At 38.6% G+C, this 14790-nt stretch overlaps 1 protein-coding gene across 1 annotated transcript in view; it reads right to left on the reverse strand.

The window, feature by feature from the left end:
• Positions 1-14790, reverse strand: part of NCBP1 (nuclear cap binding protein subunit 1) — a 29606-nt gene that overhangs the window by 13158 nt on the left and 1658 nt on the right. The window contains exons 4-17 of the mRNA XM_059492825.1: positions 14070-14226; positions 12937-13044; positions 12308-12429; positions 11741-11810; positions 10870-11085; positions 10175-10272; positions 8860-8923; positions 6552-6662; positions 6034-6098; positions 5236-5298; positions 3860-3934; positions 2693-2796; positions 1732-1854; positions 470-572 (exon numbers count right to left, since the gene is read on the reverse strand). Of these exons, the coding sequence (XP_059348808.1) occupies positions 470-572; positions 1732-1854; positions 2693-2796; positions 3860-3934; positions 5236-5298; positions 6034-6098; positions 6552-6662; positions 8860-8923; positions 10175-10272; positions 10870-11085; positions 11741-11810; positions 12308-12429; positions 12937-13044; positions 14070-14226 (1479 nt within the window). The remainder of the gene's footprint in view (positions 1-469; positions 573-1731; positions 1855-2692; positions 2797-3859; positions 3935-5235; positions 5299-6033; positions 6099-6551; positions 6663-8859; positions 8924-10174; positions 10273-10869; positions 11086-11740; positions 11811-12307; positions 12430-12936; positions 13045-14069; positions 14227-14790) is intronic.

The raw sequence follows: 14790 nt of genomic DNA on the forward strand, positions 1-14790 counted from the left end.
TTTCGTAGACATAAGAAATGAACAGCAGACTATTTTGAAGTTTCATGTTTTCTTTTCTTTCCTTTTTTTTTTTACACGAATATAATTGTCCTAGATTCATATTCATAGTAGAAGATATTGTGATGGCAGCTACCCAGTCATTGAAATGTAGGGAAATCCCTTTTTCTTTGCCATAATCAGCAAATAAGCAATACAAAAATGAAGTAATTTTCCAAACCTGTCTCATTTATATCACATGACTGGAATGTATACATTTCTGTTAATTCCATTCCTAATGCATAATCTATATGTATAATGTAGGATTTACACTACCATTCCTTCAGTAAGCAGGTCATTAGCTCTCCTAGTCATATTGCTTTGTGGAGTACGAACAATGCTGAAGCTGGCATTCCCCTTCTTTTATCATGCATTTCACTGTCAGAATTAAACTTTTCTGTGAGGCCCAAAATAATGCAGATGATATACTTACTTTGCCAGGGCACTGAAGGAGTGGCTGAAAGACTTTGCAGCTAGATGGAGCAGAGTCTGAACAAAGACTTCTATTTTCAGAGGGTTGAAAGTAAATCCTTCACCTGCAAGTTATTTGAAGTTGAAACTATTAAATACTTCATGTAAAGCATGTAAGCTACTCATACAGCTGTAGAGATAACTTATGGTTTTAGCTCATTTCACACGAGTTCCATACACAGAGTTTTGCAGGACTGAGCAAGGAGCTAGTAAAAACTCCCACAAAATGTGCAGTCTCACGCTCCAATTTTGCCATGGAGAAGATGTGCAGAAACCTTTGTCACCAACACGAACTTCTGTCAGACACACAGCCACCCCACTAACATGTGACAGCACTGATGGCAGCACAGAAAGTCAGCAAAGGAAACACTGCAGCTGTGCACCAAGATGAGGTCCTTGGAAAGCCATAAAGATGGGGGCATAGGTGAGGAGGGAGAAGGTAAGGATCACTAACATACAGAGGCCTACCATTTAGGATATAGGAGAGGGGTCCACCAGGCACGTACAGCAAGTATGGCTATTATAGTGACTGGTGTCAGGTGCCCTCCTGAAGCTGAACAAGGGCAGAAGGAAGAGCATTAACTAGTGGGTAACGCCCAAAGCAGATCAGGAAACATGATAGTGGATCCCAGGGAAAAAAAAATCCACCAGACCATGGTTGCTCTCTGCCTTGCAGCTGAACCCTTGCAAATACTACAAAAATAATGAAGTATTCGCCATTGTTTAGATCACTTCTAACTGCCTCTCACACCCCTCACTCCATAAAACACTCAGGCTTTAGGAATAAGTGCTGCCTGCGGCTGCAAGGCTTAGAGGAATGTGAGTAGTCCCACTGTAAGTTTTCACCTGTGGAACATGCCAGCCAGCAGGCTTGCTGTCTAATGTGTTGGGGGACTGCCCTGAAGGGAGGGAAGCTCTTAGGGCAGAAGCTCTGAATTTCAGAACTGCCCTCTGCCACTGAAAGCAAAGAGGATGTTAAATTCTTTTATTCCATCAATAATTGCAAGAAAACACACCTCAAGCACCAGGTTATCTCTATTAGGAAAAACAAGCAGGCCTCTGCAGTTAAGATGTTCACAGAAAAAAACTAGCAGTGGTGTATTTACTGCTTAACTGAAACCAACTACTAGAAGGAAAAGCATACACGTCTGTGAACCAACACATTCAGCTCCAAAGCATGGCAGATCAGTCTACACACAGAATAAATGACAGTTTGTATGTTACCATCATCATCATCCTGGTTTGGATTAGGTACATCTTTTAAAATGCTGAAGATTTCATCATTGCTGGCCTTATTTTTAATTGCGATTGTTAAACAGAGTGCCACAGTATATCCAGGAAGAGACCCTGAACAAAAAACAAAAAAAGGTCAAAAATGTGGAAAGGCAAGTAAGCACTTTTAACATCAGTTCTGCCCCTCAGAGAAACAAGTACCCTTCCCAGCTACACCTAAAGCTTGGTGTTTCTGATATCATTGTCAACCTCAAAATGCCATAAAATTTATCAACCCATTTTCTGTCTTCATGTTAAATTCAAAATTTGGAGGAGAACTTTTAGATGTGAGCTCCGGCAATCACGTTCCTCACTAAAGCTCTACTTCAGTTTCCACTAGGTTTCTAAAAATACAATATTTCCTTGTTTTTCCTCACTATATCTTTGATGATGACACTTTTATGCTTAGGACTGTATTTACACTGAGCAATAAAAGGAATAATAAGGTCCCTCTCTACTTCAGTCTCTATGGTATCAGTTCCTTCTGTATGCTCATTAAATCATGTTTACAGGTAAAATATTCTAGTGCTCCATGAAGTTCAAAAAATAATTTCTCATTATCACTTCAGATGCTGATTTCCATAGTATTGTGCTCTAACAGGTGAAATAGATGAATTGTCTAATTTTAGACTTCTGGCAAATAATACTGCACAACACCACAGCCATATCAGCAATAGTATCTTGATGTATCTGGATTTTCTTTGCTTCATAAGTAGCAGAAAGGATTTTATTAGAGAGATCCAGGCTTAATACATATTAATTGCTCATTTGAAGCATATTTACCCATACAAAAATCATGTATATTTGATCTGTATTCTTTTTTATCAAGACAACTCATATTACAGTCAGTTTAGTGTGTTCCCTTGCTCTGAAACACTTCTTTAATTTGACCACTAGTAATTTTAATACTTACTATTGCTCTCATCTCCGTATTTGTAAATGCACACTGGATTAGCAGGGCTGAGGACAGAAAAACTTGCAGGAACAATGTCTATTATTCGCTGATGGTAGGAGAGTCTGGAAATAACAAGTTCCACAGCAGTTGAATTAAAAAAGGAATAATACCACAGCTAATGAGTTCTTTATAATGTTTTTCTGTATATAATGTCCACAGAACAAGATTCAGGGTTCCTATACAACAGAACGGTAATTCTGCTGGGTAGTAAGAGCTGAATAAACCAAACTTATTAGAATATGCTTTCTATTTTAACTCTGTGATGTTAGAGTTTCATCTTCATACAATTAATTTGCCTTGTGAAAAGGCTGCCTGGTAAGAAATTTTATGCAAAAACCTGTGGTGCAGAAAGCTAGTAAGACGTTAGTACGCAAAGCAGGAAAAATATTAAACCAGACATCTTCATTTTACTTTCCAGGTTCATTTCACTCTCACAAAGACTTAATTTGCTATCAGAGTTTTCAGTGAAATGGAAGACTGCCACAGAAAAAAATGCATTTGTTGTGCAGCACAATGCTTTCACACTTTGGATACAGAATTCACCCAAACCTTGATTGTTTTCATATAAGATGCTGAATAACGTAGCCTTTTTCAACTACTTCGCTCTTCTACACCACTCTAATGTCAACAATTTTAAGCCCAGACTACTTATCAGAACTACTGATTATGTAGTCTTGTTGAGTTTGGAGATTTTGTTTGTTTAGACAATTGTTCCTTCATTTAAAGTAAATGAACATCAGAGGCACCTAGAAAAATCAAGACTAAGTTCTCAGTTTTTAGTACAATAAATGGTCAGTTCCCTCTGTTTCTGTGAATGTTGAATAGTTTCCACGAATATAGTCTAAGTTGTCTTTCTTCCCATGCGTATGGTGAAGCACGTCTTTAAGTAACTATGGTGTGCATGGATAGGTCACTACTGTCTGCATCACCTGTTTCTCCCTCTCTTTAAAGGCAGTGTCCTACAGCAGGTAAACCAGATTAAAAATCATACAAACAGACTCATCTTTTAACTGAAAATTAATTTTAAGAATAGATGTGCCCAAGACAAGAGTCAAGTTAAAAGGAATCTGGCAGTATTCAGATGAAACTCTTCCTTGAATGCAGCTATGGAAAGATCATACTTACCGCATGCACTTTTCCAAAACCTCTCTCACAAATTTGGGTTTGGGTTTTTCAAGGTCCTGAGTAAGACAATCTGACCTATCAAATGACAAAATACAATGGTTTTAGCAAAAGCATTTTGTTTTGTTAGTGTCTTTTTGGCTTGGTCTGATAGAACAAAGCACTCACAGTCTGAAGACAATGGGGGTGCCGGACCATTGGAGCGTAGGCACTTTAAGCCATGGAGGTAAGTTAATCACTCCTTCCTTACTGGCAATTAGCATAGCTGGAGTTTCAACTCATCTCTGTGTGATAAATTTTCAAGTAATCTCCCTTCCCCCACCACACTAAAAATAATTTGTGGATATGGTTAGCTGGCTTTCCCTTTCCTTAGGAAAAGAACCTTGAGTGATTTCACAGTCTGTATCTCCCTCAGCTCTTCTGGCTGATTTCAGATGCATTGCAGGTAAAGAAAAGTGTGAAATACAGTCACTTGCAAGCTTTGTGAAAAAAGTATCTTGTGAGAGAGATTTACAGAAGCACTGCCATCAAGGAACATCCAGGCAAACTAAAACTAACTCTTTGAAGACTGCTGCCTGGTCAGCTACCATGGATGCATGCCAGGATAGCCACCAAGCACTCAACTCTACAAGAGGACAGTGCATGAAACTCAAATAAAGCCACAGAACTGTATTGGAAGGCTGAACCCCTCTCCACAAGGACTCTCAGGCAGATCACCTACAGAAAGCAGGTACAGTCACAGGCTCTGGAAACTACTCCATGGAGGACTTGGCCTCAAGAGAATCTCCCTTGCTACATAGGTGCCCGGAACAGAAATCTCACGGAACCTGTGAGCAGACATTAATGGAGCTCCTGCTAGAGATGCAGGTTCAAAATCTGGCACAGTAGGAACAGACGGCAGGGCAAACTCTGAAGGAACTTCAGGCACTAGGATTTGGCAGGTGGGAAAAAGACCACAAGGTCTGAAGGACAGAAGTTATAATGAAAGGTTTAGGGTAGGCCAGAGAGCAAAACAACAGAATGAATTCAGGATACAGAGTCAGCACGAACCATTGAAGTAAAGAAAAGGTATGTGGAGGCATTTTGGAAAGTTTGCTAGCAACTGACAGAAAGTACAGGACAAATTAAAGGGATCACATTTCTGCTTCCCTTCTTTAAGGAATGCATACACTGCCTTGAATTAACTAGGGAAAATACAGTGATTAAAGAGATTACCAAAATAATCTACTACTGAGTGCTGGTGGACAGATAACAATAAGTCTCTGATAAGCTAGAGGAAAGCCATTAACAGGGCCACCATACTGTGACACCTTCTGGATGTGTTTGAAATGTTAAAGTTTTAGCAATATCAGGTTTGAATCCAAAGGATAGAAACTTACCAGTCTTCCCAGCTCCAACGGAACTGAAAGTTGCTCAAGTGGTGCGAAAACCAGTTAATAAATCTTAATTAAAAGAAAAAAAAAAGCTCTGTTCAAAAGTCAGAAATGTAGAAAAACTTTCCATTGAGCTTCTCTTAAAAATGCATTTTACTTTTCCAAGACAAGCCTAAACTCTTTAAGCTATTACAGCATTAAACAGGTTGTAAAACCTGAGATACAAAGGACTCAGTTTGGAGAGTCACAAAGGTTTTATGGACAAATAGCCTGTCAAGTATTTCACATTAAAAGATCAAGTATTTAACAACCAATTAAAATGTAAAATTACTGTGAATACACAACTTTCACATTTTCAATGAGTCATTAAGCACCTCCTACTCAATGCAGACTTAACTGAAAGGCTAAAATCACCACTATTCTCCTCCTCTGGGTGGCACATATGCCATCAACTTCTCTTCCAAGTAATGTCCCCAACCACTAGGGAGCAGGCACAGTGTGCAGCAGAGTGCTACAGTGCAACCATGAACACTTCTTAACACAGAAAAGTTGTCACTGATCTTAACTGTCCTGCACAGACAGCTGGACTTGTCACCTGCGGGGGGGGCATTCCTGGGAGGAGAGGCAAGCAGTAAACCCTCCACCTTCTCCGGAGATCACTCAGAGCCAGAGCTCACAGAACATTTTGAATAACATCAGGTAGCTCTAACAAGCTACTTCCTGATTACTCTTTCAACAGCCTCTTTGTTTTCTTCTACACTGGATATCAAGGAATGTTTTCCACCATCTCCAAAACACACATACCTGTCCACACATGTGGTATTCATTGTATCCAAACGCATGTAGAGCATTTCTGTGGCTTGTGCAAGCTTAAGTTTCTTATTAAGGCTTACAAAAAAGAAGTAGGTAAGTCAGATGTTTTTCCTTTCCAGTTTTAGTAGAATGTCATCAACTTTTTGTATTGGAAGCTCCCTGAGCCTACTCCAAAATCAGGTAAATCCACAGTAGAAAAAGCAAAGAATATTGTGAGTTCCACCCTGTAATCCCAACCTCTTCTTCCATTATGGCATTAGCCAACAAGACTGCAGGCTTCTTCCACAGAAGGACAGAATTCACATCATGCAACAAGCAATGCAAGTGTTACAGGAAAAGTTTCCTGCAGATACTGTGAAATATTAATACCATTTATTAATAGTAGTTATTAAAATACTAATAATTAAAATAATATTAAAATATTAATAGAATTTATTACAATTCCATCAGCTACAGAACAAACAAAGACTTCATTTCATAAATGCTCCTCAGGAGCACAGAAAGGATACAACTTGTGGTAAGGAGCCAGGCTGAAGTTTGCACAGCTCAATCAGCAGCGTTGTGTACATGACTTCAATATGTGGTGGAGATGGCAGCTGAAATAACTCTGCAAATATTACCTGTGGGAGAGGAAATCACAGAATAAGAGCACAGTCCAATGTGTCCTGCACAACTCTCAGCTTCTCAATAGTGGCCATCAATCTTAAATAATTACCTATCCCAAAAGACTATATTTTTCTATCAAATGCACATTCCAGGAAAAAGAGAAAGAACCAGTAAGAGGCAGCTGTAACACAACACTCTACTAATACAGTCCACTCTAACTGCTCTTATCAGTTCATGCTAACACAACACCAGCATTACACTCTATTATGTCTAACAAACATAGCATGTAAGTGTAGAAATGGGCATAGTTATAACATGACCCACTGCAGCGATCTGAGAAATGCAGAAATAATCTGATCTTGTTGAGTAGTGAATAATGAAGCCCAAGCATTCTTCTTAAATATATGAAAATATTATATGCATTAAAACTACATTTTTATCTTATCCATTATGCCCTCTTTTCTCCTATACAAAACCATATATAAATAAAGTCACAACTTTAAACTGAGAATTACAACAAGCATGTCATACAATAAATACATATGCTCACCACCCCTTGGAAAAACCTTTCTAGGAAACATGAAAATAATCCTGCAGTCAACATTTGTGGTTTTAAAGTTTGCCTATAATAACAGCATGTCAACCTCTGAGTGCTAGAAAAAAAATCATCACTGTACAACATTCACCTTTGAGTTTCTGTTTATTTTGTATTCCACTCTCAACTAAAATTAATTTCATCAAAGGAGCTAGGAAACTTTGATTCATTATGGTTGATCAGTTTCCTCTTTAAATTTCTGAATAATGCTTAAAGGAGCCTTTCTTCTTTTAGAAAAGTCTTACTTGTATAAGAAATCAACATCCATTTCTAAATTTCGAAAACATCACATGAAAACACATTGGCTAGAACTTGTTTTTCTAAGGAAGGACTCAAAAGCATGAAGAGACTGTAAGATGCTGGGGAACCTTCCTGTGTCAGCATAATTTGGACATTTTCTTCAGACAGATATGGCGAAAGGTAGGGAGAACTCAGTTGGGCAGAAAATAGCTCCATTTTTTAAGATAGGAAATAACAACTGGACAATCAGTTGGATTCTGAAACTCAGTGAAATTTCATAAGGAAAAAAGGAATTTTTACAGTGGTAGTCACAGAATTTCTACACTTTTAGTTTTTTCATCACTTTTTACAGCACTTCAAGATACTGGATGTAAAATCACTGCATATACTTAAATGTCAAGGGATAAAATTATTCCTAATTTCAACACTGCTTAATGTAATAAATTTAGTATGTTCTGAAGTGTAATCTTTACTCTGAAGAGTAAAAAAATAAACAGAGGTGACCAAAACTCATGCAATTTCACAGCAATCAGAGTATTTGGCATTTAGGTGGCAAAAGTAATTCTCAATCCTACTTTAAGATCAATATTCTACATGGGATTATTTCTTGTCATAATTAAAAATTATGACATCATACTGAAAAAGCATACTTCTAATTAGTTCTTCATAAAGCCTTTATACAAGAAGTTGCTTTTACTTTACTTTGTTAATTCCTCTGAATTTTTGATGAAAATTAGCGAATATGGCTCTGCAACTTGAAAACACTTTTCAATGAAGGCAGTAAAAGAAGATCTGTGCTGCTTTGCTGGTAATGTAACAGCTATCCAGAATTCTCCAGTAAGGAGAACGGCCCAGAGGAAACATGTTGCTACTGCACAACAAGTTCTTTTCAGGGTTAGCAGGACAAAATAGTTTAGACAATCAAAACATAAAATCATGCAGAATGGCTGAGTCTATCTGGATATCGTCAAGTCTAAAGCCCCCTGCATACTGCAAGGGTCACTTAGACCAGGTTGCTCAGGGCTGTGTCCTGCTAGGTTTTGAACTTCTGCAACTCTTCCAGTGCTTAATCGCCTTAGCATTAAAAATAGATTTTTCCTATGTTTAAACTGAGTTCCTTGAATTTCAGTTTGTGTATGTTTCCTCTTGTATTTTAGTTTAAAACTGAATGCACCAAGTTAAAATTACAACAAAAGCAGAAGACTATCACTGAAATGTACATAACCTGCTCATTTAAAAGCTGCTGTTTGAATTTAACAAAATTCTGGCTCATTCCCAAATCAAACTGTAATTTAAAGAACCTATAATGGACCTAACAGGGATGTGTTACTTATGAAATAACAGAGCACCAAAGAGGTGATCTCTACAATCCATACCTCTACTATATGGTAGTTCAAAGGGATCTTGTTATTTCCCGGATAGCTCAACAGCTGTGCAGCACTGTAAAACCAAGACACATTAAATTCAGACATAACACAGCAAATGTGATATAAAACTCAAGCAAGATAATTAAAGAAAATTAAAACAGCATTAAACAAATCAATAATCCTTCAAAAATCTCTTATTTGATCCTCAGAGCACTGAAGAAAAGAAATAGCACAAGGACTCACTAGCACTGCCTAAACTATGATATGTAACAATGTACTCTCTGTGCAGCAGTAACACTGCTTGAACCCTATCCTGCTAAACCACAAAGGTTTAGCACAGAAAATCACAGTGATCTGTAATTGCAGCATGTGTACATGAAAAGGGGAAAAAATTATCCCAAACAATTTTATGTTTGGAATGACTTGAAAATACAATTAAGCTAATGTTTATATATGAAACTCTTATGTTTAAAATACCTTATCTTTAATCAGCTCATTATCACCGATCACTTGTGCAAAGCAAACAACTACCTCTGGCAAATCTTGTATGTCTCTTTTACTATCCTCTGAGAATTAATGAAGACTATCCCAGCAACAGCAACAACACCAAATCTCTAGTTTCTGCTGGATCAAACAGCTGCAACCACAAAATTTTATTACATGCCATCACCAAAAGCATTATTTCTAGGTTTGCTAGTTTTCATAGAGAAGTGTGACAGCTGTGGCAAACCATCTTGGTTATCAATTATCCACATCAGACAGTGTCTGGGCAGAAATAAAGAAAAGTGCCCTGACTGCCTCCTGGCACAGCTGAATTGAAACTGATGAAATCTGGCCCAGCAGTGACTTCCCAGAGTGAAGTCAATTATCTCTGGCATGTAATTCCCACAGGAAGCACAGCAAGGAGGTGTCTATAAACACCAATGCTGAGTCAGCTGCAGAAGAACCAGCTCCATGCTCACTGCCCGAGCTAATCAGCATTCCAGGAAGCACAACACAACCACATTTTCCACAGAGGTCCCATGAGGAATAAGGCATGTCTGCATACTTTTTGTAGCACATGCCATACTACCAAGGGATTCCCTTCCCAAGAAACTACTGCTCTCTGGATTAGACACTCTGTTATCTGGATGTTATGGATACACAGTATTCCAGGCAACAGTTTCAGCACAGATAAATGCAGTAAATAAACTTTCACTACCAGCTTCAAGAAACTTATATCTGCAGCTCTTGCCTAACTAGCGCAGGTCATATCCCCGCTGGCACCAAAGCCACAGTAGCATTTAAAAAGTGTCACAGCCTCCCAGTACTAAGCTTCTCCTACCAAGTCTTTCTCTCTTTCCAGTGAGATTTGATGATGCAGTGGAGGTTCTCCTCTATCACAAATCTCTCAACGGAGTGGCTGCCAGGCATGACAGGACCCTGGTAAGAAAAAGTGAACATTCATGAAGGTCACTGCTAATGCAGTGGTACCACAGGCAGCAAGCTTTCTTAGATACATTTACAGGTAGAAAAAAGTTGCCCAGCATCCACATGAACACCATGAGGTCTCAGCTGCCCTGTATCCTTCAGGACTAAAAAAGCTGGTATGACACATTTCCACACAAACCTCAGAGTCACCCATGTTTAAAACAAAATGAATAGTGGGACTCATTACAAGAAGAGATAAGAACAAAGTTAGAGAACATGATTCTGTTCTGCATGATTGTAAGAGCATCTGCTTCTTCCCTTGCTTTGTGAAGTCACTGGAAAAAAAACCAAAACAAACAGCTAAGCTAGACTAAAGAAGCCTAGCCTAAAGCCACAGAGTGGAAAGAATAAACACTCATGGTCTTCTCCACTGCAAAAACCAGAAGCCAGTAAGCGAAGGTAAAAGGCAGCAGCCTCAATTTTGCTGCTGGCCTTCCAACCACTCACTGTCCTGGGAAAGAGGACATCACATACATCACATTTTCACCAATATTGCCCCAGGAACCTAACTGTGAAATCTACTTACCATTCCCCACGGCAATCACTCACCTCAGGGTCATCTGTGTAGTCAAACATCCTAAAAATAACCCTTGGCATAGGGTACACAGAATCTTCAGTGTGGGGTGGGGGTGTGAAGGGAGGCAGATTGTGTTGCAGTGCCTCACAGAGCACGCTGTCAAAAGCCAAGTAGGGCCTCAGGATGTGCCGCTCTTGCCAACGGTCTTTTTTCAATTTCTGAATCTGAGACCAAAGGCAGTCTAAATACTGAAGGGAAAGGTGAGAAACATTAGATCTGCTGAATCTCTGAACAAAAAGGGCAGTTTCCTGAACTATCTGAAATGTATACATTCCTTACTATAACCAGAAAAACAAACCAAGTTTCTTAAACTGTTGATCCAATAAACCAACAAATAATTTAGGAACCCTAAATGTCAGAACTATTCCTGAATCCATACAGCTTTGTGTCAGTAAAATTAACTTCTGGCAATTTTTTAAACACCAACAGGCACCTCAGGAGCCCCAGAGAAACTACAGCAGAGAATAGTCACTACTCTTTGGTGGTATTAAAAGCATCATAATATCCCAGCATGCTCACAGTTTCACACAAAAAGTCCTTTTAACATGAAGCCCTGTAACCTACAGATCAAAATTAAACACTACAATTTACTTCATAAGTTTTCCTCAGGGCCTTGCAGCAAACAACAGAATCCCCTCCTTCTTACTCAACTCAACCTCTTCTATCAGCCCAATACTTGGAAAAGAATTCCCCACACAGAACTTTTTGGAATCAATGGCAAATAGCAGGCAAATCAAAGCATTCACTCTTAAGAGATGCCTTCTAATCTCATGATAAAAGAACACCTCAGTATGAAATGATTTTTCCAGCTTTCTGAAGGAATGAAGTGTAAAGTCTAATTACCTCTTCTTGTGGATGTGGTTTGTCAGCAGTCCACACTTGCAGCATGGGTACATGAATCTTCTGGCGGCGTCTGTTTAAACAGGAGAGAAAACATGACCTTTAACAGACTAATTTAGGGCAGCGGTTTTGTTTTTATTGTATGTGTGTTCTACTATTCATTCTCTTCAGCTGATAATGTCTACAGTAGATAAAAATCAGGCTTGCGATACTTAAAAAATATCTCCGTCATAGCAACTTGACAACATTAACTTGAAGCACCTAGACAGAAAGCAATCACAATGTACAGCACTAATGCAACAATCTATCTGTATTAACAGCATACTTACAACTCCAGGTGCTTCATCATGAGCAGAACAAGATCTTAAACATACCCTAGAACTCAACAAGACTGCAAAACTTTTCAAATTCAAAAATCTCTCCACCTAGTGCATTTTTAGGGCTTTGTTCCCCCCACAAAATGGTTCACACCTAAAGTTTTAGAATACATTACAGTGAGCGTTAATCAAGACTATTACTTCACACTTGAACAGATACCAAAGAGAGTGTTTGTAACCAGTTACAACTTACTTCAAATAGCTTTCTGCCTGAGACAAGAGACGATCCATTTCAGCATCCTTCTTCTCATATAACTCCTTTCCAACCCAAGGCAAAGATGACAGAAATGCAAACATATACCAGTCACATCGCACCTAGAGGAAGGTAATACACCAACACTTGAGTAAGCTCCAGCAGATTCTGTACACATGCAGTTCCATTTAAAACATCAGCAAGTTGTTTTGGAGGAATGTAAAGATGAGCAGTTGCAACTGGACAGGCAAGACATCAGAAAAAAATATTCATGCTTGAAAAGTATAATTTTTCCCTTGAACTGTGTTAGGCAGACTTAAAAAAATGAGATAAATGGCATCACTTTCAAAGTTCTCCAAATGGTCAGTGCAGCAGAAAAGCTAGGCACACTCTGCAATTTCCAGAGTAAGGTAAAATAAATTTTAATTTGGCCACTTTGTCATACTTTCTTACTGTGCATGTATTTCCCAATTGCCACAGGCTCCTTTCACTAATGCTCAGGAAACTGCATGTGTCAATCCATTTAGGCTCCCCTCCCTAAAACCTCCCTGTTCTAAGCATAAGGACCGAACAAACAGTACAAACAAGCTGTGAAACAGGCCCAGGGAGCCCCCAGATCTTTTGCTTACTTGGGGTACATCCTCCTCCTGCGTCACACTCACAAAGTTCTCAAACATAGCTACCATTGAAGGTGCAGCTATTACGTGGCAATTCACGAGATCGGACAGAAAACGTACCTAAAGAGAAAAAGAACATTCTAAATTAATACTTTTTAAGCTGGCAGCACAAGTACAAATAAACATTACTTAAATTATTAATGCAAACCACTAATAAAAGTATAATACTCATTCAGTACCACAAAATACTACACACTGCACAGACTCACCTTTAAATGACAAGCATCATATGTGCTGCCTAATATACTGTTCACTCTAATGTCCTTAATCCCTCCCACTGCAATAACACAAGGCTAATATTCCTAATTAAGCAATGGTGCGAAACGTGCAAACTGATATTACAGAAGAAAACCGTGGTACTTCTCTCTATTCTATACAGTACCAGACAACAAAAATAACAGAAGTTCTAGCAATTAGATCTTATTAGTAAAAGTGTCCTACAATTGACCTAACATCAGTCTCTTGACTGGAATCTTAATTTTCACCAGTGGGATTCATAAATAGGTGGGGAACTTGGTAGTGGGCTTCTAAATCAGACACTGCTGAGGTGTCTAATACCTTACAGCACACAAAATCTATAATCAGCAAGGATGGAGCAAATGGTTTCAAAGATAGCCAGCACTTAAAACTGACTGCTTGATCTTTACCCCTTATCAGAAGAATGCAACCAGACATCAAAAATAGCTTTTAAGAACTACAGTGTTCATTTTCTTTTCAATTTTTTTTTCCAGAGGAGGCACAAGATTGTCATGTACCTCTGAATACCAGGAAAGTGGACTGACTTTTTTTTTTAATCTTTTACATTTGACTGAAGGACAAACAGTGAAAAGTACCTCGGTTTAACACAAATTTAATTTTTCACTGTGAAAAAGATACTGTTGGAAATAAATTTGCAAATGTAATGTGACTCCTAGTCGGTGAGAAAGAAAATACTTCTCACATAACACACATTTCCTCTTGGAATACTTACAGTGTACTGCACATTGATGGCAAAAGAGACTGAAACACACATTGTAAGTAACAAAAAGGTGAAAGGAGGAAAGAAAAAGGACATGAAACAAACAGACAAATAAAACTCCACTCACTAAATGCACAGCTTCATTATACATGTTGACTTTCAGACATTCTTTAAGCTGACGAATCATGGCTTCTACGAATTCCCCGCCAAAATTGTAGTTCCTGGCATTCAGCAAGCCCACCAATGTCGTGTAAACAGTAAGCTTCTCTGGTAGCAGACGTGCGCTGACACAGAAAAAGAAATACTGTGTTAGTTGTTTGTTCATCACATGCCAATTGGCCACAACATAGCATCTTAGAATCTGCCTGCTGCAAGACAAACTTGCCTCATGAGGAAATCAGAAAATCAGAAAAGACAGCTGCTATCAATTTCTTGTGCTGAAACATTTGCTTTTCATTTATATCTAAGTGCTGACTATACCGGAGGGTTGAACAAATAATATTAGTGACAAAATTTATTGTGAGAATGCAAAAAGTTGTTTCAAGTTCGCAATTAATAAATGTTATTACACAGCATAGGGAAGGCCAGGTCCCACTGTAAAAAGGTAATTTACCTGAACCATTTTTGTATACCCGTAAGTATACTATAAGCGGTATCTGTCTGCTGCCCCGGAAGGAAGCACACTACTTACCCTTAATAAAAATGTTGCTACAAAATAGACTTTAAGTATCTGCAAAATGTTAGCACTGGCTCAACAGTCTGCCACCACACCCTTCCTTCGGAACTGTCTCACCTCCTGCAACACATCCTGCACAATCCCTCCCTCAACATCACCGAGTGACCCTGAC

The sequence above is a fragment of the Ammospiza nelsoni genome, chromosome Z (genome assembly GCF_027579445.1).
Source record: "Ammospiza nelsoni isolate bAmmNel1 chromosome Z, bAmmNel1.pri, whole genome shotgun sequence".
NCBI lineage: Eukaryota > Metazoa > Chordata > Aves > Passeriformes > Passerellidae > Ammospiza > Ammospiza nelsoni.